We start from the raw sequence: 26,326 nt of genomic DNA on the forward strand, positions 1-26,326 counted from the left end.
GATAAAAATGTACACAGAGGAGACACAGAGTACATTTCTGCGATGTATGTAATATATATATTTAAGAAGGCAATGCGAACGCGAAGGGCGATCAGAATTGATTATTCTATGTGATACCCTAAAAGTTTATATCGGGTGAGGTGGTTAGCGTCATGTGTTGCCATGGATATTTATGTCAATCTTTAAATGAAATGGTGTAAATTGAATTGGACTTCAGGGTATTGGGTTTGCATCGGAATCAGATGAGGCTTGTTGGTCTAGTGGCATGATTCTCGCTTTGGGTGCGAGAGGCCCCGGGTTCGATTCCCGGACAAGCCCCTACGTATTATTTTTTCTTCTCAGTCTAATCGACTGAGATCTAAAAAAAATCATGTGAGATATTTATTCGTCACTTCAAATATTTCGGAAATGTGGTTATAAAACTTTGAAATACGAATTTCGATATTTGGAATTAATTGGGGTTTTCGTCATCATTTGTCTTTCTTTTACAATCCCACTTTTCCCATACCAAACATCATGATGGTCGTTCAAAAGAAAATGTATTGGTGGCAGGCATTGCAGTGTTCCTTGTCGATGGTGCCTGGGGTCTCGTCACCCCCCAGTTCCGTATCTTTTGATCGTTTTATGGAGATGAGTACCTACATTCACCCACTCTAAAAATAAGAAAAACATATCAGCTGATGGTCTATATGAGGCTCGAACTCATGACCCTCGCGTTATTAGCACGATGCTCTGCCGACTGAGCTAACAGACCGATCGCTGCTCACAGACGGAGTACTCTGAAGAAAATTATAAAATGATCATGATGTTGATATCGAGAGTTGGCAACTGAAGCAAACCTTTCAGGCTATAGGCCCATCGTATAGCACTTTGCGCTCGGATTATTTGTCAAGTGATATACATTTACATATTTCAAATTTTGTATTTATAATAATTCATAATATATTCATTCATTTAAGGGAACCTTCCAGGAGGTTCATTACAGCATTAACTTTCGCCTAATTTGTAATTGTATCATTTGGAAGTGAAGTATAGACATTATCAATCCATCTGCCAATATTAATCCAACCCCCGATCCAACCCCAAAAAGAATGCGAAAATGGAAATTCGCTTATGGTCTATATGAGGCTCGAACTCATGACCCTCGCGTTATTAGCACGATGCTCTGCCGACTGAGCTAACAGACCGATGTCTGCTCACAGAGCGAGTACTCTGATGTAGAATGATGGGGAGAGAATTAATGATAAACATGTACCCAAAAGAGACACAGATTAAATCCCACTTTTCCCATACCATATATCATGATGGTCGTTCAAAAGAAAATGTATTGGTGGCAGGCATTGCAGTGGTCCTTGTCGATGGTGCCCGGGGTCTCGTCACCCCCCAGTTCCGTATCTTTTGATAGTTTTTTGGAGATGAGTACCGACATTCGCCCACTCTAAAAATACTAGACAAGCCCCTACGTATTATTTTTCCTGCTTAGTCTAATCGACTGAGATCTCAAAAAAATCATGCGACATAATTATTCGTCACTTCAAATATTTTGTAAATGTGGTTATAAAACTTTGAAATACGAATTGGCAAAGCCAAAAAGGGCACTTACATTTCAAAATAGGCATTTTGGTGCAAACGGATATTTTCACTATATGCAGTAGATTATAATATGCGTGAAGTATATGTGTGTTTGTAGTATTTAAGTTGAGCAAAGTCTTTTCAAGTGATTTTGAAAAACTGAAAAACTACAATCTGAAGTTGTATGACTTGCCTTTTGGCATGTTTGGTCATTTATGGCGCTAATTAATGTTAAAGGCTTTCCTAGCAAGATGTTTCCAGCGCGTATCGCGAGCTCAAACCTTTTGACATTTCATGTAATAAGACATGAAAATTAAACATTCCGAGTTGTTTTTGTAATCATGAAAAGGATGCACTGTTAGAAAATTTATCTTTAAAATAAAAGAAGTTCCTGCAGCAGAGTCTCGAGAACACCTGTAATCTTACCAGATTGCGTAATCTTACACACAGCAAAAAAAACTGTTGTGTTAACCGGTGTACATAGAGGACCACACCAGTTATTTTACATCGGTGTTAAATTGTTGGTGTTATTTTTACACCTATAGGTGTTATTACAACACCTTTGGTTGTTACATTTACACTTTTTGGTGTTATGTTCAATCTTTAGGGTGTAATTTTAACACCTCAGGGCATGGTCCTCTATTAACACCAATTGGTGTCAGTTTATTAACACCACAGTTTTTACAGTGCAGGAAATTGGTAATTGGTGTATGGAATCTTACAAATTTCCTTAAATAAAACAGCCTTTTCCTCCTTTTAAACTGACCTGTTCTGATAAATTGCAGAAAATTCCTGTTTTGTGAATTTAAAGAATGATTCTGTTACTGCTTTCTGCAAAATCTTTTTTTAACAGTGCGTGTATCTAACTAAAGAATTCACGCGAGCGCGAAGCACAAGCTGACATTTTGAATAACCTGACCAGAAATGAAACGTATTAACATGATTAAGGAATGCATTTAGTGACTCATGAACCAAATGAAATTTACAGATAGATATTTCATGTTGTAAGTTATTGATGTTTTTGAGAACGGTATATAATTTCTTCGTCTTTTTCTTACTATCATTATTATGCTTTTTCTTCTTCTTTTCTTCTTCTGTTATCTTCTCTGTTGACTTTTTCTTCTCCCTTTCACTTTTCCCTTCTTCTTCTCCTTTTTTTCTACTCCTCCTCCCCTCCTCTTCACGTTTCAATGATTGCCTTGTAATATTTAATTGATGCTTAAATCTGTTCCATATATATTGTTCGTTAAACACTGATTTTAAAATGTTTACTTTGTCAATTGTATGTTCGACACGGCCCCAATGGAAATCAGTCTGTGATCTGTTTGGGCCTTTTAACCGTGTATAAATAAAATAAATCTTATCTTATCTTAACCCGGGATACATAGTTTTCCATGCATGTTGAGATAAAAAAATAAACCAACAAAGACAAACTTTCAAGATCAAATTTGTAGGAATCGGCTTTTAAAATTTGTGCTTTCTTTTAAGGGGATCGACGAGAAGAGCAGAAGAAAGACGAGGGTTCAAAGAACTGATCACTCATTTTCAATTAAAAAAGGGTCTTTTCTAATGTGATTTGCCCTTGGCGTTGGTTCAGGATACGGATCAAGGTAGGTCTTGCCCGTGGGATCGATCCTCATAAACACACCCTCTTGCAATGGTAACGAATCCAAAACAGTAAACAATTCGATAACGTGACGTCAAACTTCGCGCTTTGTATTGTTTGCTCTCAATACCTGGCAATTTTGTGTAGGAAATACAACCATTATACACCATGGCAATGGAAATAATATATGAACTTCGTACAATAAAGTCAACGTCACGCCTTTATTCATATCTTTACGAAAATTGGTAAAATTAATTCAACAACATTTTCTGCATTCCTGTGGCAATAAAAAGAGAATCGGAAGGGATGATAGAATGGATTCTTCTATTGTCAAGATTACGATAAAAGAATACGCTTTTCGCAATAAAAAATAATGGTTCGATATGACCATAACATCGAAATAATAATTTCTTTAATTTTCTTGGAGCATTATATGGAATGACATGAAATGACTGTCATGACTTAGGTGTCAAATACGATTTCAAACTTCTTTGATATAAGGTGGATCTCTTAAACTGTAAAAAAAAAGAGTTCCTTGGTATTTACTTTGGAGTTTTTGAAATATATTTATAAACCTCGTTAAAAATAAATTTCGAATTTTTATAAAAATATTAGTTTTATTTACAGCCATTTACTCAAGTAAAATATGTTACATCAACTTGAGTAAAACAATCATTGCAATATTTAAAAAAATAAACGGGGAAGGAACTGGAATTTTCTGTGCACAAAAGCCCACTACACGTCCGACTTTCAATGGCATCATTTCAACTTAGACAGAATCTGTACTCCAGATATCATAATTATGTTCTTGATTTTTTTTTCATTAAAAAAGTGAGTCTGTCACTCCACTGCTGAGGGAGCTTCACATGCTTAAGGTCCGGGAACGATTTGATTTTGAAAGGTCTTGCTGACCTTCCATGTTTGGAGAAATCAGCTCCAGTCTATATCTTCAAGAGTTGATATAAATATTCACCCTCCCGCAACTTGCGCCCAAGAAACAAATCACTAATTAGTTCCTGCCGCCAATACCCAGTCTATGGTTCACGATCTTTTTATTCCGCATCCCCTCAACTCTGGAACAATCTACCACAAAGAATGTAACAAGCACACGTACTGCAAAAACTCTGGTGTTGATTTAACACCAGCCGGAAATCTATATTATGTCCACACCAGAGAAGTGTATTTCGTTTTTGTCCAACACCAGATAGGTGTTCATACAACAACAATTAGTATTAAAGGGGTGGTCCAAGCTGAAAATATTTATAGCTTAATACACAGAGTAGAACTCACTGAGCAAAACGCTGAAAATTTCATCAAAATAGGATAACAAATAAGAAAGTTATTGAAGTTTATAAAGTTTAGCAATTTTTTGTGAAAACAGTCGTCATGAATATTCATTAGGCGAGCTGATGATGTCACATCTCCACTTTCCGTTTTCTTATGTTGTTACATAAAATCATATTTTTTCAGTATTTCATACTTGTGTGAATAAAATGTCTCCCTTATAATGAAATAAGTTGCAGCAATAAATATTTAATGCACTAAATCAGTTGTCAATCCAATTTTTCTAGTTCTTGGAGGAAAAAAATTGAATAAACCTAATTTCATATAATAAAATACAAAAGAACAAGTGGAGACGTGACATCATCAGCCCACCCAATGAATATTCATGACGACTGTTTTTTATAAAATATTACTAAACTTTGAAATTCAATAACTTTGCTATTTGTAGTCCGATTTTGACGAATTTTTCGGCATTTTGCTTAGTGAATTCAATTCTATTTATTAAGCTATAATTACTTTCTGCCTGGACCATCCCTTTAATTTTATTCAAAATTGGTGCTGTTTTAACACTTTTCTGGTGTGGACATTATACACTCAGCAAAAAAAGTTCTTGGACACTTATAAAAGTTAAAATATTCCATATAGATATTTGATTAAAAGCAAATTATTGTATGTCAACATGACCAGACAATATTCCTCTTCCAGTATGACATGAAATTTTCATGTGAACAGTCATGCATGGATGGTTAATGCTTTAAACAATAGCAATGTCAGTAAAAGAAAATTGCAAGAAATGGATCAGTCAGTGCATGGCTGGTTACAGGCATTAAACAATAGAAATGTCAGTAAAAGAAAATTGCAAGAAAACGATCAGCCATTCTTTCAGTTGTGAAAGTTTATGTGGCATAAATATCCATCAAACGTTTAAAAGCAAACGTAAAGTCAAATACCACTCTGAAAGTGAAGAGAAAGATATCCACCTTGGATGCATCACTATTCCACTGGAATTTGAAGTCAAAGTTAGTCGATGAAACAAATGTCAAATTCAAGTTGGCATAAGCAAAAGAAAATTCAATATCTCATTTGTCCACCCTGGCTCTGAATGTGTGCAGCACATCGACGTCGCATGCTTGTCACAAGTCGGCGAATTTGCTCTGGGGTGATGTCCCATTCTTCCCGGAGATAACGCCGGACATCTTGAAGAGTGTCTCCTGGTCACTGCTGGTTGAATTTTTTGATTGACCGATTTTCCTAGCTGATCCGAACAGTTTCTTCTCATGGATGACAATGCGCATCCCCATCGAGTGAACATTGCAAAGGAACATTGTCCAAGATTTCTGGATGACCACAATGTTCAGCTCTTGGATCCATGGCACGCTTATTCACCAGACATGAACCCGATTGAGTGGGATCAGCTAGGAAAGTTCTTTTGCTCATGCCAAGATACTGAAAATGGACATTTTTTCATCGACTAACTTTGACTTAAAATTCCAGTGGAAAGTGATGCATCCAAGGTGGATATCTTTCTCTTCACTTTTAGAGTGGTATTTGACTTAAACTTTGCTTTCATCGTTAAATGGATATTGCTGCCACATAAACTTTCACAACTGAAAGAATGGCTGATCGTTTTCTTGCAATTTTCTTTTACTGACATTGCTTTTGTTTAATGCCTGTAACCAGCCATGCACTGACTGGTCCATTTCTTGCAATTTTCTTTTACTGACATTGCTATTGTTTAAAGCACTTAACCACCCATGCATGACATGAAAATTTCATGTCATACTGGAAGAGGAATATTGTCTGGTCATGTTGACATACAATAATTTGCCTTTAATCAAATATCTGTATGGAATATTTTAATATCCTTCTTAAGTGTCCAAGAACTTTTTTTGCTGAGTGTAGATTCCGGGCTGGTGTTAAATCAACACCGGAGATTTTGCAGTGCAGATGCAACAAAGAAATTCAAATCTATATAAAAAAACCTATACTTTTTTTGTTAAATAGCCCTTCCCTTCGCACGTGAAACCCCCTCAACTGTTTACAGTATAATGTGAACTATAGAATAAGTTTTTTTTGCCGAAATTCCTTCTCTCTTTCTATTTTTTCGTAAGCGTATAGAGACATGTTTTGTGTGATCAGCGCTATATATGTTAATTATTATTAATATTATTATATACCAACAAAATTATCTAATCATATATAATTTCAATGTTTTAGTTTCATTATTTTCACTAGATAAGCAGAGGCGGCACCAGGATTTTAAAACTATAGGGGCATATATGGGGCAAAGGAGCAATTTTTTTTTTTTGGGGGGGGCAAAAGTGGACATATTTTTTGCGTTTTCCAAATCAAGCGCAAAGCCATTTTTTTAATTTAGGGCTTATACTGACTTGAAAAGGGACTTAAGGACCTTTTCACTCTGAAAAAAAAATCACTCGAATCGACTAGACCAGTAGCAGCGGCTGCGGGGTGCAACTAGCTGATATGACAATCACTGATCATCACATTTCTGACATATATTCTCGTCAGAAATAAAATACGAATAGAAAATATTCAAATGTGACTAGAATAACAGTTGCACCAAGCTGACCCTATAACTGGTCATTTTTACTGATATGTTTTTAGAGTGTTGGATTGACCTGTGAATTAGAAGATATTTCACTAAATAAATAATGCCAGCGCAAAGCGCGATTGAATTTTGTCAATACCCTGAGATGATAACTGAACGTTAGAAGCTCTTCTTGCATGACTGACCATGACAACGAAGGGTTATCTAACTTCGAATGCGACCGTGACTGATCGAGCGCGAGCTGAAAATTTTTAATTTTCATGACTTTTTTGTAAGAATGCAGGATGCGTAAATCACTAAGACAAATAGTAAAAATTCGAAACAGGAGAAGAATTTTGAAGCTTTAATCTTATTGAACGGATCATTTACTAGTATTAATCTCAACCAACATGCAGTCACTGCTGAAGCGCGAGCAAAATTTTTAATTTTATATAATGACTTGAAACTGTAACAGTGCATGACTGAATGATTTTTTTCCTTCAAAAATTGATTGGTATAAGGTACTGTTTTAGGAGCACTTTACAACGTAGGATATGCTTATGACATTTGTTTCAATTTCAAAATGGGGGTGGGCAAATGCCCCTGTGCCTATATGGTAAATGAACCCGGCTGAAAAAAATACTATAAACAAAATTCAAAGACAATTGCAAAATAGATTTGAGCTAGGAAGACTTAATTTGAATGTTTTAGGAGAATGGGCCTGTAGTGTAATCCCGAGTTTAATTTTAGAGTTAAATGTACTTTTTAAAAAGTCAAGGAATAATGACAAAGAATTTTATACATATAACGACTAATTGGCCCTTGGACAGTGGACCAGGGAGTCTGGGCCAGGGAGTGGGAGCCTAGTCTGCAGGCACAGACCTTCATTGGAACTTTGATCAACAAGTGTGCCTCAACGCAAAGTGTGCCTCCACCCATAGAGTTATATAAACCTCCACATACAAAACTTGCTGAGTGAGAGAGCCTTCAGTACACAAGGCATGAGTAGGCTGCACATTCAGACCCTTCTTTCGAGTGAAGGGTTTGCCCAGCAGACTAGTGGGAGCCAGGGGAACTAGTATCGATCCATGAGTGGACCTTTTGTTCAGTGTGTGGTGACCTGTGTTGTTTGCATTATCGCGTGCCGGGTGTTGATTCAATGAAACTAGAGTCCATGATTACACACCACTGATCTACACACACGTACTCTATTCATGTAGTGTACAACTCTGGGTAACTCTCACGCGCCCTACCGGCATCTTTAGTATAAGACCTATTATACTCCCAGCCTTTTCAGCGAACGGTCTGTTAGCTCAGTCGGCAGAGCATCGTGCTAATAACGCGAGGGTCATGAGTTCGAGCCTCATATAGACCAAAAGCTCATATCTTTTTTTTTCGAGGGGTTGAATGATGTACATTTCAACGAGATATAGAAACGGAAGAACGAGTCTCCGAGCCCCGTCGGACTTGGACATTTGCCACCATACAGTGCCGCAGCCCGATAAGGAACAAATTCAAGAGGATCCTGAGAGAGAGATTGGGTCGGGAGCGCACCCCGCCCCCTAAGTTTTATCCATGACACCAGCAACAACAACAAAGAAAGAGAAATCGAATCTTCATCGGGAATCTTCCGTACCTGAAATTTTCTCCTTGTTTCAGGTTCAGAAGCAAACTTGGGCTGGTAAAAAATAATCGGGGTTGTTGAGCTGTGACTTTTTTCTTTCTTCTTCCTCTTTTTAAAAGTAATACATGGGAGCGGGGGCGGGGGGGGGGTGGAGTTGATGTTCAGTCAGAAATCTTGTTTCATCCAGGAATGTTGTCCACCAAATGAATGACGATGATATTGAAGATAATATGAGGATGACAATGAAGATAACATTTATGATAATAATGATTATGATGATGCCGTTGATGTTTATGATGATAATAATGACAGTGATGATGATGATGGTGCATGATAATGACGATGATGAGGATAATAACGATGGTATGACTTTGTCTTGAAAGTGTCAAATTTTAGTGTAAACTTGCATGCAGACCGGATCAGCCCCTGTCCAGCAGATTGAAGGTTCACTATAAGATGATAATGAATAATGATGAGATGACAATGATGATCATGATAACATTTATGATTATGATGATGCCGTTGATGAAGATTAAGATGATAATGCTGACAGTGATGATGATGGTGATAACGACGATGATGAGGATAATAATCATAGGCGGATCCAGGGGAGCCCGCCCCCCCCCCCCCCATTGACGGAGCAAAACGAAAAGAAAAAAGGGGAAAGGGGAGGAAAAGGTAAATAAGAGGAGGAAGAAGGGTAAATAAAATAAGATGAGGGGAAGACTTGGAAAGAAGAAAAATCTTGAGTCATAATTTATATTTCGCTCGCGCTCGCATTGCTTGTTCGCCGATATCTTGCTGAAATATAGCAAGATATAGAGCATAAAATATCAAGTTTTAAAGTCAAATACAAAACATATTTCAACTCGGACATCGAGCTTTCAATATTTTGTAATCTCATTTTTTTCCGCTCTCGCTTTGCGCTCGCATCAATTGTTTAGTTATATACCTATCCTGTTCATGATTACAAAAAGTGTTTAGAATCCCACTTTTAAGGTCAAAAGGGAAAAAAAATCACTGATTTGACTGATGAAAAAAATATGGGAAATATAATGGCTAACTACAAACAGGTCCCTTTTCGATCAGGCTATATAACGTATATTAAACTTTATTTAGTTACATACACATCTTGTTCAGGATCACATATACATTGCCCAGAATCAAGGGCGGAAATCTGTCTCCAAAGGTAGGGGAACCAGGAGCGGGAAAATTTGGCAAGCAAAACTAAAAAAAAAAGGTTATCACCCCAAATGTACGTACGCGGCCATTTAGACCAAAATAAATTTGACAAGCAAAAAAAAAAAAAAAAAAAAAAAAAGGTTATCACTAAGTAGGTAAGGTATGTTGTACAAAATACATGTTGTATTTCAATTTCTTACTTTCCGCCCATGCCCAGAATGTTCAATTTTCAGGACAAAACACATGAAATTTCCAAAAATTTTAGCTTCGCGCTCGCGCTATTTATTATTATATTTGTGTTGTGTTAACAGAATAAAGCTATAATGACCGTTAGGACTACCCCTTCAAAGAAACAAACACAAATCAATTTTGAGCGGCTGATAGGGGAAAATATGGGTGAAACAAAATTTCGCCCCCCCCCCCCCCCTTTCCCCCTATTAGCGAAAGCTGGATCTGCCCCTGATAATGATGGTATGAATTTGTTTAAAGTGTCAAATTTTAGTGTAAACTTCCAGACCCGATCCGCCCCTCGCCAGCAGATGGACGGTTTATTATTTCTATATAGTACCCCCCCCCCCATCCCCATGACCATGTCCATGTTGCGAAAGCCAGGATGTGCGACGTCAGGGAATTCCCCTCTTCGGTGCCAACGTAACGCATCAAAAAAAGCTTGCTCGCTACTTAAATTACCTGTGTGCGTGATGGCGGCTGCTGATCGCTGACCAAGATATTCCGAGAGGTCTGACGTTAAAAGAGAACATAATTTATCATTTTGCTGTGGTAAGTTTAAATAAAATCATAGTTATTACATGGTTATGATGAAGACATGATGGAATTTATTTGAAATTGACTGAATATGTTTCAGTGACTCAACGTAACATGACGATTTGTTGGCATTCGCGGAAAAAAAATCCTGAGTCATAAAATCATAGAATACCATTTATACTCCCAGCTCCGCGACTGGCACTGCCCTAATATCGCAATTGGGAAGTGATGATGTAGACTGAAAGCTCCAGTCTCTGTATGGTTGGAACTACCCTTATCGACTAGGCCTACCTGATTTTCTAAGCATCGTATCTGCAAAAATATTTATCTGTTTTACCTAGTTATCGTCTTATTTGTGCAGAAAATCGAGCAGATCTGGGGGGCGTTTCATGAAAGGACTTGTCGGACGTTTTATCTGACAAGTCCCATTTTAATATCCGACAGTTACCATAGGAACAGTGCCTCTCAGCCAATCAAAATCATGGAAAGATGTCAGATCTGACAACTTGTCGGATGAAAATATTAATGAAACGCTCCCCAGATTCCCATGTTTCGATCGGTGACTGATTCAATTCGCGGATATACCGTATTCACTCATTCAATGAACAAGGTTATGATATAACCTTGTTCTCACTTATATCTCCATGTGTGGCAAAATAAGGGTGGCAATGTTTGGCTTATTTTCTTTTTCTTTGGGGCAAATGCTTGATTTTTTTTACACTGACAGTCTCCATTAAACCTATTATTCATACAACTTGACTCTTATTTAAATTTGATTCTTTGAATTATTTTTTTCTTAATTAAAAATAGAGATCAAAAAATGAAATTTTTCTTGCCATATTACTTTCCACCAATAGAGGGCGTACTAAAAAATATGCCCCAAATTCAAGTTTTTGAGCGTTCTGGTGAATACAAAAATTATTCACAAGTTACTAATGAAAAATAAATTGCAACTGTATGGAAATTAGTAATTTTGGTCACAAAAGTGATATTTTAATGATTTTTCAAAGTGTTTGCTCTGTACAACATTGGCATACCATAGTCCTACCTGTAGATTCCCCACAGGCAGGGTGGTAGCACTCATTCAATGAACAAGGTTATAATATAACCTTGTTCTCAGTTATATCACCATGTGTGACAAAATAAGGGTGGCAATGTTTGGCTTACTTACTCTTTTTCTTTGGGGCAAATGCTTGATTTTTTACACTGACAGTTTCCATTAGACCTGTTAATTCATACTGCTTGGCTCTTATTTAAATTTGATTCTTTATATCATTTTTTCTTAATTAAAAATAGAGATCAAAACATGAAAATTTTCTTGCCATATTACTTTCCACCAATAGAGGGCGTACACAAAAATATGCCCAAAATTCAAGTTTTTGAGCGCTCTGGTGAATACAAAAATTATTCCCACATTACTAATGATAAATAAATTAAAACTGTATGAAAATTAGTAATTTTGGTCACAAAAGTGATATTTTAATGATTTTTTGAAGTGTGTGCTCTATACAGCATTGGCATACCATAGTCCTACCTGTAGATTCTCCACAGGCCAGATGGTAGCAGTGAACAAGTGGGTGGTAGCAGTGAACAAGTGTATATATTGGCGAACAACGAATATGAAGGTATAGGAGTCTACATTTGCTCATTTGCACTCTTTTGAAACCGACCACCCGCGATGCACTAAGTTAACGGCCGACTATTGTCGCAGTGGCAAAATGTTTTGACTCTTCCAAATTCAGTTCTATGATGTCAACATGCTAAATGATCGTCTCAATAGCTACTTCCAGTTCCACTGCAAGCTCCAGCACATTTGACGTTTGACAACGGATATTTGTTCTAAAGCCGTTTCCTATCAGAAACGGGACGGGCTCGGTTCTAGTCAAAACAATTTTGGTAAATTCTACTAAATTTTTACCCTTTCCCCCTTCTTTTTCTCTCATAAAGTCTATTCTTACCGTTCTTATGGACACTTAGCCAGGAGGCTTCTAGAGAGTAAAAATCATTTACTAACGTAAGGTTACTCTCAACGAAGCCAGGTCTTCCTTTCTATTCATTTGCGTGTACCACCAAAAAACCTGAAACTTTCGCCCCCGAGATTTCTACTTTCTTTCTAAAAGATCTAACCCTAAATCATGTACATGGGATACAACTTCTTTTTTTCCCATATTTACGCTATGGATTTTATTTTTAAACAAGAATTCATTAAAAAAAATGAGAAAAATATCATGAAAAGTCGGAAGAGACTGGCCCGATGTTTACGCCGCCATCTTGTTTTCTATTGTTCTTCCCCAACGTTACGCGACGCAGGCGTCCGTATCGTGGGAAAGTTTTATGCAATGACAGACGTGATATTTTACACAACTTTGATGGCAAGTATTTGTATGCTCATACACAGTAAACAGGATACATACAATGATACAGATGACAAAAATTATAATTCAAACTTCCATTTCTTGAAATGAGCTGCGAGTTTGTGTCTTTTTTTGGCCTCACAATATTCTTTTTGTTTTTGCTTCTTAACAAAAGATCTAAATGCTCCAAAGTTTGGATCAACTTTGCTGAATTTACAAATGAAAATGAAGTACTTCAATAATAAAAATAAGAAGGATATGAACTTATCCGGATCACCAAACATTTCTCTGAAATTAGATAAAGTAAAAGTGGAATTAAACTTCTGTATTAAAATAGTTAACAGTATAATTAAGTTGGCAAAAAGAAGCTGCTGAAAACTGCTTATCTAAAAAAAAAAGAGCCAATGGAGTAAATTAGAGAGTCATTGTCATTTTGCCTCCGAAGAAGATTCTGCTAGGATTAGCTTAGGCCCCTCTTGACTCTCTAGTATAATTAGGTTAAGACTTCAAGTGCTTTTTGTCTTTAAAGCAGATGTCTTTGAGAACAGGAAGTGAAATGTGGTACCAACTAATCTTATAGCATCATCTTTCATGTCAAGTTGGGTATGTCTAAAGCCAGGCCAGGGCCCGGGCTAAGCTACGGTGGCGAAATCAAATTTAAGTTCTTTAGAGCAGTGTTGGCTCAGTCGGTAACGCGTCTGCCCGTCGAACCAAAGATAGTGGGTTCGAGTCCACCCCGGGCGGATGACTGAAGTCAGTGCTTTGTGTGTAAACGTCTCTCCCATGTTTCATAGATGCAGGCTATGTTACAATGGAAAACACTCCGTCCCTCGGATAGGACGTTAAATGGAGGCCCCTTGTAGAGGAGAGTCACCACCTTTGCACGTTAAGAACCCACTGCACTATTCGTATAAGAGTAGGGGGAAACCCCGGTGTAGTGGTCCACCTGCATTCCCCCCAATCAGTTATATCGGGAAGAGAGACCTGCGGGTCACAGTGATTCAGTTCGCTTTTCGCCTCCCAGGCACAGGTGACGCCAAAACAAATGATAATGATAATAAATTAAAATGGTTTTGCTCAAATCTTTGCAGTACTTGGTCCAGTTTTAATGATTCACATAGGTCCCCTACTCATTTTAAGGCAAATTTAGTACTTTTTCAAGGCTCTAAATTTCAAAACATTTTATAAATCATGTGGATAAAATGTAGCCTAATATTGTACAGTGTGAGACATTTTTTTTGATATCTTTGCAATGCATCATGTGCATGGCTGCTATTGCCTTGGTACTTCATTTTTCAAAAGATAATTTGATACTTTTTCACATCTCTAATTCTCCTTTGACCTGTCTATTGTCTTGAATATTCAAACAACATGAGCTCAAATAAGTGTGGATGGGATGGTGGACTGGGTGAATGCAGGATTTAGACGCTGTATGTTCTAATTGGATGAAGGAACCAGATTATTTGAAAATACTTGTTATTTGTTGTATGCCTGATCAATCAAATATGCTCAAGTTGTTTTCTTTGGAAACACGTTGTATAGACCATATCCTTACAAATCAATTGTTGGCAAAATCATAATGTGTATTGTACGTAATAAAAAAATTCTGAAGATTGAGAGGTAATAATCAAAATGACCTCTTATATGTACAGTGTATGTCATTTTCTTTTTTTTTTTATAATTTGGTCTTTTGAAAGCGCTGTGATATAGTCATTGTGAAGAGCTGTATAAGAATTTTGTAAATTTTCTAGTTGGATATTTATCCAAGAAAGTCAGAAATTCTCAAGTTGGAAATCACAGACAAGTCAGAAAATTGTTTCAAGAATGCAGTAAATGTACTTGCAATTTGCTGTCCTTTTGTTTTTGTTTAATGATTCAGATTGAATCTTGTCAAACTTTTTTTAGAATTGTGTGGATTTTGTGTAAAACAGATTTTTGTTCTTTGCCAAATTACTCCATCATTTGAAAATTGTTGCTAAGTGATAGAAATTCAAATTCAATCTTTGCATGCTATTAAAACAAAATGACAAATAAATCTGAGCTGCTGTCCTACAAAATTGAAATCAATAAACTTTGTAACTGTTTATATTGGATAAAAGCCAAAGAAGCTCGGATTAGAAGCTACATGTATATCATCTGTATTGAGTGTAAACTGATATTTAGGTCTCAAGTTTAGAGTTTAAGAGGGTTTGTCAAGAATTCTAAATGATTGTATAGCAGTTAGGCGAAATGGATTACTGGCAACATGTTTCATGATACCTTGTTAATGTATTAGACAGATTATAGCATTGAGCAAGAACTGTAAGTTGCAATCCAACTTGAGATTTCAAGGCGTTGACCCGGATGTGTACATTTTCTTGTTATGAGTCATATGCCTACTCATCTTCTTTTGAACTTATTGGAAGATATATCATCATGCATTGCTTCATTGAGGTTAAATTTATAAATACCATTGATTGCACTGTATGTACATGTAGTACTGGATTTTCAATTTTATTTTTAAGAGCTTTTTTTGATGGCTCACTTTAAGTCCGTGACAGACTGTGGTGTACATGTACTACTAACTACTGATAAAACATCTACATGTACATGTATCACTTACATGTAGAAGCCTAATGACTAACATGTAACTACATGTATAATTTTATTTCTGTTTTCCAAACTCCCAGGTGCAAATTTGGGATAGGGTCATTCTCTTATAACGATGGCTGCTGCTAAAGCATCGCCGGTTCACAAAAGTCGGACTTATGGCCAGGCCCAGCAGCGAATTCAGACTTCCGGAGGGGTCAACACCAGTAGCGGCCAACATGTAGGGTCCCACTTCTCACGTTCCGCTCCTCAGGCCAACAGTGGGACGGCCATGCCAGGGTTCAGGAACATGGACCTGTATGCACCAGAAGATATTGACATGTATGGCCCAAACCGGACTAACCGTCATGGTCAGCATCGCTTAATACAAGAAACCCACAAAGTGACTCAAGGGCATCCAGTCGACCCCTTGCATGTTCCATCTACAGATGACAACTATGAGACACAGCATCTGAGGGCACAACTAGGAGGGATAGGGGTTCTTCAAGAACTGCTTGAGGATCAAAGACAGGAGATTCAAGATTTACAGGAGTGTTTGGAGTTAGTGGTAAAAACTGCCGAGGAGAATGGCACTCTTGAGGATCCAGTTTTGCTAGAGAAACTTGATAGAGTGAGGGTTGGTAGTGTTACATTGTCGGACACACAATGGTCCATGGAACTCAAGAGACCGCCACCATCGTCCATGATGTCACAAGCAGATGGAAGGGATCAGGTAAGAAATTTTCTTAACCATTGTACATGTATGTTTCTAAGATGATCTTTGAAGTTTTCCATGGTGGAGAGAATATTGAAGGTTTTTACGGTAAACACCATGTACATGTATATAGTCCTGAAAAGGACTGTTTGTTAAATTCTTTCTTGATTGTACAGTATGTTAGCTGTGAAAAGAACTGTTATCAACGTTTCAACCAGTGTGTTCTGGTTGTCATCAGGAATGATGATCCACTTGAAAACTTGGGTTTATAACCAGGTCGGTTTATAAAGAAGGAATTAAGGTTGAGCCAATAAGAAAGCAGGAACAAAGAGGTAATTAAAGATGAACTAACAGGAAGGCAGGAGGATAGAGATTATGTTTCTATTGAAAGTCTAGCTGTATTGACAAATGTTTAGGCCTACTATTTGATTAGTCTGTACATTTGTACCTATCGGTACCCTCATTTGTACCGGTATTTCATCTATGGAAATTAGGATTCGCTCTTTCGTTGATACAGTTGTTCATAACAATCATCAATAAAGCAGATGGGGTTTAATGCTTTTTTATAGTTCCTCGATAATCTAGGCTTTTTGTTGCCTTGAGGACAGAGTGCTTTATCATCAGCATGGCAAAATTTCATCTCTTTATAGATTTATATATATTTCCAAATGTAACATACATGTATGATGCTAGTAAAGTGAAAAATTCTTTCTGTAATATCAATTATTTTGTCTTGAATAAAGTCTTCCACTTTATTTTGTTATGCTGAGAATTTAATACCTCTTTCGTTATCAGGCTCTATCTGATTTATTGCAAATTTTGATGGTTTTGTGCTGCCTGGTCTCAGTTTTGTATAGATTATCAAAAGATAAATCATTTCATATCATTGTCAGTTTTCACCAAATCCATCATCTTTTATACTTGTTTGAATAAAAAGAGTAGAAGTTACATTAATCAGTGCAAATTTTAAAACTAAGTATATGGGGCTGTATAATATTTTACAAGTATTTTTTTATACATGTGGATCATTCCACGGGGTTGGGGCAACAGCACTTTTTTGTGTTCCTTATGAACTGTTAGCTTTATCCTGAAAATGTGTTTGGTGTTTTGATGTTGCAATGTGGTTTTGTTGGAAGGCAGTTATGTAAGCAATTACTTGATGCAGAAATAAAAATGTTGAACTGCAAATATTATTGATGGTGAGACTTTAAATGATGATGTCCAGACTCTTTTTTGGGGTACCAAGTGTGACATCCAAAATGGTCATTTTCAGTTGAAGATATCTAATCAAAAGATAGACTTAGTCAAATTCAAATGGCCATGATTGATAAAGCAACATTTGTTTAATAACAAAACAGTAATGGGATAGCAAATGAAAAGAGACTTCATATCATAAATCATTCCTACAAATCGGCATACCACCGTTACATGCGATGTCCTCGTTTATTTTTTCTGTAACGGCGGTAATGTGGTTAATATCTAAAAATCAGAAATCATTTTTTCCAAAATTATGTGTCAGAAATAAAGGGCAGGCAGTAAGCAACTGTTAATCAAAAGATTAGCTTTGAAAACCTATGGTAATGTCATCTAAATTAATCGAGAGTCGCCTATGTTTTGGGCGATGTCCGGGCCAAATTTGTAACGGTGGATCACATTTCATCGCGTATGTAAGAAGGAGACACCGGAGAAGAGACCGTCGTTGTATCAGACGGACGGGTTGTTAGCCGAAATCCACATGCACATGAACAGCTATGATAGCGGGCGTTTTGAAGCATTGCAATTGGGAATATTCCTGCAATGTCTTTGTAACGGTGGATTGGATATCCACGATGTTTTCCCTTTCAAAGCGACGTAAGTACGGAGATTTATCCCGATACTCGTATTTTGAAACTAGTTAAACCTTATCTTTAAAATGTGGAACTGTATTACCATGCAGAAAGTGTTTTTAAGTTTGAAAAATCTCGCTAATTTTCCATCATCTTTCACTTCGGTCCCACATGTAGCTTCTCGTGTAAGTGAAATATGTGATTGAGACATTGCCGTGTTTGTTCCAGATTTGCTGAATGGTTCCAAAGAAAATAATGCTTTTATTAATGTGATTCCGTGCAAACATGTTTTGAATGGTAGCTGACATGATTCAATCGTAATTTAGTTGATTTTTTTACACAAAAATATGTTGATTCAATAGGCCAATGGATACTCAGAAACGGCTCTTTCACTGATGATCATGAAGGTGACATCTCAAATTTGGTACAAAATTTCTCCTTGTTTAAATTGGCTCCTACTGATTCTAGGTAATATGGGTATCAAAGACCTGATGATCAAATTTGAATTTGCAAAAAAAATGAGAATTTAGAACCAGTGGCGGTGCCACGGGGGAGGCAGACCCCCCCCCCAAAAAAAAAAAAAAAAAATTTTTTTTTTTTTTTTTTTGCTTGTCAGCTGATCCCAGCCCGAAAGGAGGGGGGAGGGGCAAAATAATTTTTCTGTTACTACCCCCCCTACACATAGTAGATGGGCTTTGTGTATGATGAAGCATGGGAATAATTCAATTACTAGTAATTCTTAGCTATAGGCTTAACCTTCCCCAAACTTTTCATCTTGTTGAATGTTGGTATACTTTTCAGCACTCATTCTTTTTCCCTCATTTCTTTCTCCGTTTTTTCAATTGTATTTTTTTATTTCTATATATTCAGTTAAGGATTTTTTTCAATCGTATTTTAATTTATATTTATTCAATTGTTAGGAGAGGGGGTGGGTATTTGTTTTGTCAGAAAGCAAAAGCCTTTGTGATTGTTTTCAATGTGATTTTTTTATTGCAATATAACGACATTTTAAAAACATGTACAAGCGAAGAAAAGAAAAAGTGACACAATCGAGTTTGTTTCACAAGAGTTTATTTGCTGTATCAGAAGGTAAATTGCACATTTGAATTCCATTAATTCATTTAATTCCAATAAAACAAATATATTATGTAATTGCTTGAACAATTAAACTTCATAGTTGAAAATTAAATAGGATGGTCATACAAAACTAAATGGAATTGTCGAGATAACCACCCTAGATTATAATGCAGAATAAAATTAGATTAAATTCATCCATTGAGAAACGAAATTAAAGTAAAGATAATTTATGAAAAGGTACCGGTAATGGGCAAGTAATTGTATTGTGAAAACAAAGTAGAACACAAGAAAGCAAATACAAAAACCTTGTATAAAACATAACTTTATATTTAATTTATGAACTAGGAAATGATGAATTCTAATTGCTATGAAAAAAATACAAAGTGAGGGTGTATTTTGCAAGAACAGATCAGATTCCTTGTCATTGCCCTAGTCATCCACCCCCCTTACTTTAATGAGAAAATGTCAAGACATGTACATGAGTAAATGATTTCATATAATAATATAAAATATCGTGGAAACAATCCAGCAAGTTTTGTTGATTAAAATGTAATAATTTGAATTGTGTAAAAAAATAGTCAAACTTCCAAATACTATTTTTCTCAAATAACTACAGGTAGCCTCTGTTGAAGGTAAAATTATATATCTTCAGTACATGAAGTGTCAATCTGGTGACCTGTACTCCTGGCCTGATGGCGAGGCACAATTCTACCTGTATCTATTTTGTGACATTGACAGAGTCCTCTTCCACACAGTTGTCATTGGGTCACCGATCATCTTGAAGTTCATAAACTTGTAACCTGAATGCAGAGAGAAATATTGCATGTTATTTCTTATTGTCAGGTTTAGTGTACAGTGTAATACTTTTTTTGCATTTGCCAGTAAGAAGTTTACCATAGAGTTTTTAACCAAAGGAAAAGATTGTAGTTTGCAGTGTTATTCTTGAACATTTATTAGAATAGCTTAGTAGAAATAGTACATTTTACTTTCTTGTTCACGACTCTATGTTCAAACAACAGATGTAAGTTTTTTTTTATTCAATTTGTCCACTAAGTACTTTACAATTGTCCTTTTGGCATGCTGGAACTTACTGTTTTATCCAATGCATTTATTCCAGTGATGACATGATTATATTTTAATTAATGTCACTTAGAACTACATTACCATGTACATGTAACTGAGGTAAAATAAGTTAGAGTAAACAAATTGAACAAGTTATATGTGTAAGGTATTAATACATTGTTCATGAATTGCATGCCAACTTTGTGTTGTTTTGTCTTGAAAAACCATACATGTAGCTTAGAAGAACTAAACTAGTACCTTTTCCTACATATTTTTCACCCGAGTATTGTATCAAAGGTATCAAAATTATAATCGTGTACATGTATGAATAAAAAAAAACATTTTACCTGTTCATTGATGCATTTTAGAAGCTTGCCTGTAGATGTTGTATTTCTACACTTGAGTAAGATGAGTTAACTCGCATTAGTGTGTTGATACTAAAAGAATGGCAAGTACATGTAATACTATTCAATATGATCATTACAAGGACATGATGTCCATGTAACGGAGGTATGTACATTTGAAAGTAATATCGTGAAGGAGATATTTTAAAGTAATAAAGATTTGGAGATCATAAGCTAGCACTCTTTTGTTTTTTCCCCTTTAGACAGAAACATTTGTTTCCAGAGATAGACGGAAGTGGAACCTTGAGGATTACCTTAGTATTATTTTAAATATAAATTTATCAATAATTTTGTACATTTTTCCTTGTTTAAACTCTAATCTAAATTGCTTTTATTTGCAAAGAATTTGACATGAAAAATGTTTTTTAGTATAATCAATTGATCTTGTGCAAATATTCTAAGGCATGAAGTGGAATTTGGTGTTTAATGGCCATTAATGGACCTTAACTTAGCAATGCTTCAAAGTATACCTCTGTTACTGAGACATGATGTCCATGTAACGGTGGTATGTACATTTGAAAGTAATATCTTGAAGGAGTTATTTTAAAGTAAAAAGAATTGGAGATCATAAGATGGCACTGTTTTGTTTTTTCCCTTTAGGCAGAAACGTAAATGTTTCCAGAGGTAGACGGAAGTGGAAACTTGAGGATTATCGTAGTATGATTTTAAATATAATTTGTCAATAATTTTGTACATTTTTCCTTGTTTAAACTCTAATTTAATTTGCTTTTATTTGCAAAGAATTTGACATGCAAAATGTTTTTCTTTAGTGTAATCAATTGATCTTGTGCAAATATTCTAAGGCATGAAGTGGAATTTGGTGTGTAATGGCCATTAATGGACATTAACTTAACATTGCTTCTAAGTATACCTCTGTTACTGAGACATGATGTCCATGTAACGGTGGTAACACTAAAAATAGAAGGTTATGCCAGAAAGAGTAGTTTAGTTTTTCCAAAGAGAATAATCCATTCTGTTGAGGCATGACTTCTCTCAACTATTTAGTTCTACATGCCATCATAAATTCAATTTTCTAGACTGGTGAGAAAAAAGAACGACACAGAACATGGCACTGGTATACACACAGAGCATCAAGTTCCATTTATTGATGCTAAATCTTTCAAAATATATATGCCATGTTGAAAAGTGTGGAATAAAGTGACTAACAATGTTGTTAGCAAAATATTTATCAAGAGTAATGGAGATCAACCCCTTTATTTTGACAGTGGGAGAGCATAGTCTTAGTAAGGATGATAAATGATGTCCATGTAACGGTGGTATTTTGTCAAATCTTATTTCTCAGTTTACTCCAATATGCAGGGTGGTATGAAATGCCTGTAAGTGGATTTAGTTGAAGGATTGTCCCATGAAACATATAAGAAATAAAACATTTCATTTATTACATTTCTATTTTTTGACCCTGATGTCACAATTTTTGCCCCAACCCCATGGAATGACCCATGTATATCATCTGGTCTCGTTCATGATATTTGGGAATTTTTACTTCCAAAATTTAGGATAGGGAACACTAATCAATAAATCTCTTTTTTTGGTTATTTTTTAGAGCAGCTTTTGATTAAAGTGTTATAAGCTTTTTTATTTTTTTGTTTTTTGGTGAACTGCAGAACAATATTTGTTTTCTTGGAAAATACAGAAAAATTTATTTGCCAGGAACTACATGTATTACTTTTAGTATCGATTTCATTTCCTACTTTTTCATTTTAAAAGGTCTTATTCCGGGATATTACTTGATAAATTTTTCATATAATTTGTAATTGATATCTCTAGAAATGGATTTGTTAAAAAAACAGTAAAACTGTATTACTCAGAAAAAAAATTCAGAGTTACTATAAAAATGCTGAAGTTTCACTGAGTAAATCCCCTGATGAAGAAATTAGAAATTATTTTTTTTATCAATTGTGCATATTGCTTTTGGCAGCACATTAAATGTGGTTTTCCCCATTGACTATAAACTACATAACATGTACATGTACGTGATCATGCAGGTGAGATTGCTTTAACTATTATTTTTTTTAATTTAAAAATGAACACAGCTCTAGGATGATCGTCATGCACATAATGTACACAACATGTTCATGGGAATCCCCAGTGAGCAAAGTTCACATTATAATGACATTATTTTGAATAATGCACACCTCCTGATAATACATGTAATCTGATCTCAAGGCTAGATGGTTTTTTATGTGGCCATTCTACATGTCTAATGGCAGATCCAGGGTTACATTGAAAACAGGCACCGGCCTATACATGTATCTCTAAAATTTGTAAACTTCAATAGGGACAGTGATTTTCCATTTTACTGTTAAATAAAATGGAAATTTCTTTTGGATCTTATACTTTTCATGTAAAAAAAATCATGGAATTCACCTTTGCAAAATGGAATTCATGTTTTTGCTGTGTACATTTTCAGTGACACAATGGAATTTCCATTTTTAGATCAAGTTGAAATGGAATTACAGATTTTCAGAAACGGAAAAGACCAATTTTTGAAATAGAAAATCACTGTCTCTACTTATAACACTATTTCAATGAATTTCTTTGGCAATGGAAAAAATATATCACACAAGTCAGAACAACAAACAACTAGCCAATTTCTCAAGAATAAAAAAGATAATATTGAAATCTTATTTTCATCCAATTGATGATATTGCCAGTGCACTGCAATGCTGTCTTTTTTCAGTTCTCTTCAACATATAATTTATAGTTCTGTTAGTTCAGGCGGATACAAACAAGAGATCCAGGTGGAAGCTCTTTTTCAACCACAGGTACTACAGTTGTACAATTGTTTATCCACAGATTTCAAGATTAACAGAGCAATTAAAAGCCAAAGACATTAAAATCAAGACTCTTGAGAAGAAAATTATAGAACTGAGAGAGGAATTGCAGCTCTCTTCGGATGAGAAGTCACAGGAAATAGCGAGGCTGCAAGCTCAGCTTCAGATCACGTCACAGGATGGTCAGACATCCAAGGATCTATGCCAGTCCTTGACAGGAGAAGCAGAGGTTCTGAGGCACAAGCTTCAGACCATGATTCAACAGTGTCAGGGACTAACATCTGAGCTGACGGACTTCAAGAAGAAAAAGCTCAGGAATGGACAGGTTAGTCTGTTGTTCTGTTTCATAGGGTTTGTTTCAACTTGAAGGCTACTTGAACAGGGTGATCCATAGTCCAGATTTGACGTTGATATGGGGGAAGAGCTACATGTATAGGGACTGACTCCCAAAGTCTCTCAGCTCATCATTGATGTTGAGTGAGCTGAGTAGATTGGTACTGGATTTAGGAGTCAGTTTCTCTATGTTATTTGCTAGCTTTAAGAACTAAGACATTATGTCCAATCAAGACTACATGTATGTGTTCACTGGTCACACAGAATCACTGATTTCAGCTGTCAGTGGATAAATTTGAGTTGATCAATTATCAAATGTAGACTATTTTTAGATGCCACCACCATCCTTTCCCCTTTTCATTTTGGCGCTCAAATTCCCACTGCAATTACTGTAGACTACCCTTTTAATTTGGAAATTTTTACCGGGGAATTATGAAATGATGTCGATGACGGGGTGCACACCTACATGTACACCTACTGTTGTAACCAAAGGATTGTGACACAGAAGAAATCCCCTGAATGTCAATGAAGTGTATTAAATTTTGCTGGTAAACACAATTATCATCCCACGAGTCCACTTTGCACACCCTTTTTAATGCTTACTCTTCAAATATTGCTGTTGATTGATTGCAAAATAAACATAATACTTGTAGTCTATAGACTAATACTGTTTTCTCAAAACAATTTCCCTCTTATTTCATATACATGTAAAGTCATTTCATTAGTTTGCTATTTTTTAATCTCATAATCTCTAAAGCAAATTAAGCCTACATGTATGTACAGAGTGTGGAGGTCTGATGGGTTTCAAAGTAGAATCAATTTAAACTTTGGATTGCTTTTGATACTGTACAGTCTTGAGAAAAGACTAAAAAAATTACACAAGCCCTCACAAATGACAATTAACAATGCATCACTCCAGATATTAAGAGTATAAAATGCATACATGTATGAACATGTACATGTATACTGCTAGCTCATTATTAAAGGTAAATGCTAGTTTTGGTAACGATATCAAAATGAGTTCGTACAGAATCCAATGAAATGACCACCAAAGTGTCTGTTTGTATAAATAAAACGCATGTGCCAAAGAATTCTGGAAGAAATTGTGTAATTGCTGAGAAATCAGCAAATAAGCACAGGATTCGGGTAGGGCGTCGGGCCCGACGCCCTAAGCAATAATTATACATTGTCCCACGTGCGCTTATCTGTGTTGGGGATCTTCGGTGTGAACATTTTTCAGCGTAGATTTCAAGATTTCACAAAGTTCAGTTAATGTAACTGTACCAGATCTAGATCCTCGATGATATACTGACAATTAAGCCTTGTTTTACAGACTTTCTCATGAAATCAGTGTTTACTGCAACTACTGGAATTTCTCTTTAATCCTTTCATGATTACATGTATTTTGCTTGTATAGGAGTTTCTTTGAATTCGCTCTGTTTCGTATGTAAATTTTACATGTACTATTGTTTTTCCTTGGTTACAATGAAAATGTAGGCCTTTCTTCAGATTAAATTTCATCTTTGACAAAGTTATTCTCTTATTTCCTCCTTTCCCTTGTACTACTGCATGCAGTTTCTGTTTCATGTAAAATTCTCGATATAGGAAATGGTTTCCCTTTAATCCAAAGCATAATGTAATGGGGATTCCCCTTCTATTGTACCATGTTGTAGATGTTATCTGAGGTTTTGGCATATGGCCAAGGTACAATGTAAATGCCAAACATCCAAGGGACTTCATAGGCAGACATTGCAATATTATGTTTATTAGTCTACAAATGTACCTTGGCTTGTTTGAAGAAAAATATGTAATTATACACATATATTGTTTGAATTAATCTTTTATTTTGAAGTCAAAATGTTTTGCTGAGCACTAAAAAAAAGAAAGAAAATAAGTGAATGATTAACTAGCTACATGTACATGTACTGTACATGGCAAAACTGAAATTTTGGTAAATATTTATGTATGCAATTCAAATCAAGCCATGTACAAATTTACCAGTTCATCAATACCAACAGACATGAGACATTATTACTAGGAAGAAAACTACAGTACATAGTTCGACCTGTTTTGACCAGACAAGTGCTAAATTACATCCATTGTAGAGGAATTTTGCTTATGAAAAATATAGCCAGGCCTTGAAAAGGTTTTCTCAAAATAGACTTCTGGGATCAGAACTTTCAGTCCCTTTTAACAAAAGTACATGTATGCTTTAAAACTGTCAATCACAAAAATAAGAACTGTCCAAGAAGTTTTACTTGCTGCAGAACTTCCTTATTAAAAGATAAATCACTGCCAGTTTGATATTTTCTTCAAAGGTCCCTTTTTTATCAGAAACAGAATAATGAGGATTTAAGTATCGAAACAAATAGGTGTCACCGAAAGTAACCCAACCCAGTAGGGAGAAATCATGCTATTGTTTGAAAGAAACGATGTATTGACAGTTTACCTTTTTTTCATGCTTTATTAAACAGCTAAAGTGCATTAAAGTCTACTCATCTGTTCCACCTTTCCAGTGTTTGATAAGGATGAGGAACTGTTTTTAAAATTTGTTGATATAATGCTTTGTTTTTGTAGTGTGTCCAACTTCATGCAACATAATATTTACCTT

At 35.7% G+C, this 26,326-nt stretch overlaps 1 protein-coding gene, 1 long non-coding RNA gene and 4 other non-coding genes across 6 annotated transcripts in view; 3 read left to right on the forward strand and 3 right to left on the reverse strand.

Annotated features, from left to right (window-relative positions):
• Positions 1-246: 246 nt before the first annotated feature.
• Positions 247-318, forward strand: TRNAP-UGG. Its single transcript has one exon. It is a non-coding gene; the product is annotated as a tRNA-Pro (tRNA).
• Positions 319-681: 363 nt separating this feature from the next.
• Positions 682-754, reverse strand: TRNAI-AAU. The gene has a single exon. It is a non-coding gene; the product is annotated as a tRNA-Ile (tRNA).
• A 360-nt stretch (positions 755-1,114) lies between these two features.
• Positions 1,115-1,187, reverse strand: TRNAI-AAU. Its single transcript has one exon. It is a non-coding gene; the product is annotated as a tRNA-Ile (tRNA).
• A 7,125-nt stretch (positions 1,188-8,312) lies between these two features.
• TRNAI-AAU lies at positions 8,313-8,385 on the forward strand. The gene has a single exon. It is a non-coding gene; the product is annotated as a tRNA-Ile (tRNA).
• Positions 8,386-10,509: 2,124 nt separating this feature from the next.
• LOC121424813 (centrosomal protein of 55 kDa-like) overlaps positions 10,510-26,326 on the forward strand; it is a 28,250-nt gene continuing 12,433 nt past the window's right edge. The window contains exons 1-3 of the mRNA XM_041620609.1: positions 10,510-10,596; positions 15,605-16,236; positions 23,405-23,707. Coding sequence (XP_041476543.1) covers positions 15,640-16,236; positions 23,405-23,707 — 900 coding nt within the window. The 5' untranslated portion in view covers positions 10,510-10,596; positions 15,605-15,639. The remainder of the gene's footprint in view (positions 10,597-15,604; positions 16,237-23,404; positions 23,708-26,326) is intronic.
• On the reverse strand, positions 19,732-22,049 carry LOC121424815. The gene is made up of 2 exons (XR_005971433.1): positions 20,531-22,049; positions 19,732-19,921 (listed from the first exon to the last, which is right to left on the reverse strand). It is a non-coding gene; the product is annotated as an uncharacterized LOC121424815 (long non-coding RNA).

Source organism: Lytechinus variegatus, chromosome 12 (assembly GCF_018143015.1).
Source record: "Lytechinus variegatus isolate NC3 chromosome 12, Lvar_3.0, whole genome shotgun sequence".
Lineage (NCBI taxonomy): Eukaryota > Metazoa > Echinodermata > Echinoidea > Temnopleuroida > Toxopneustidae > Lytechinus > Lytechinus variegatus.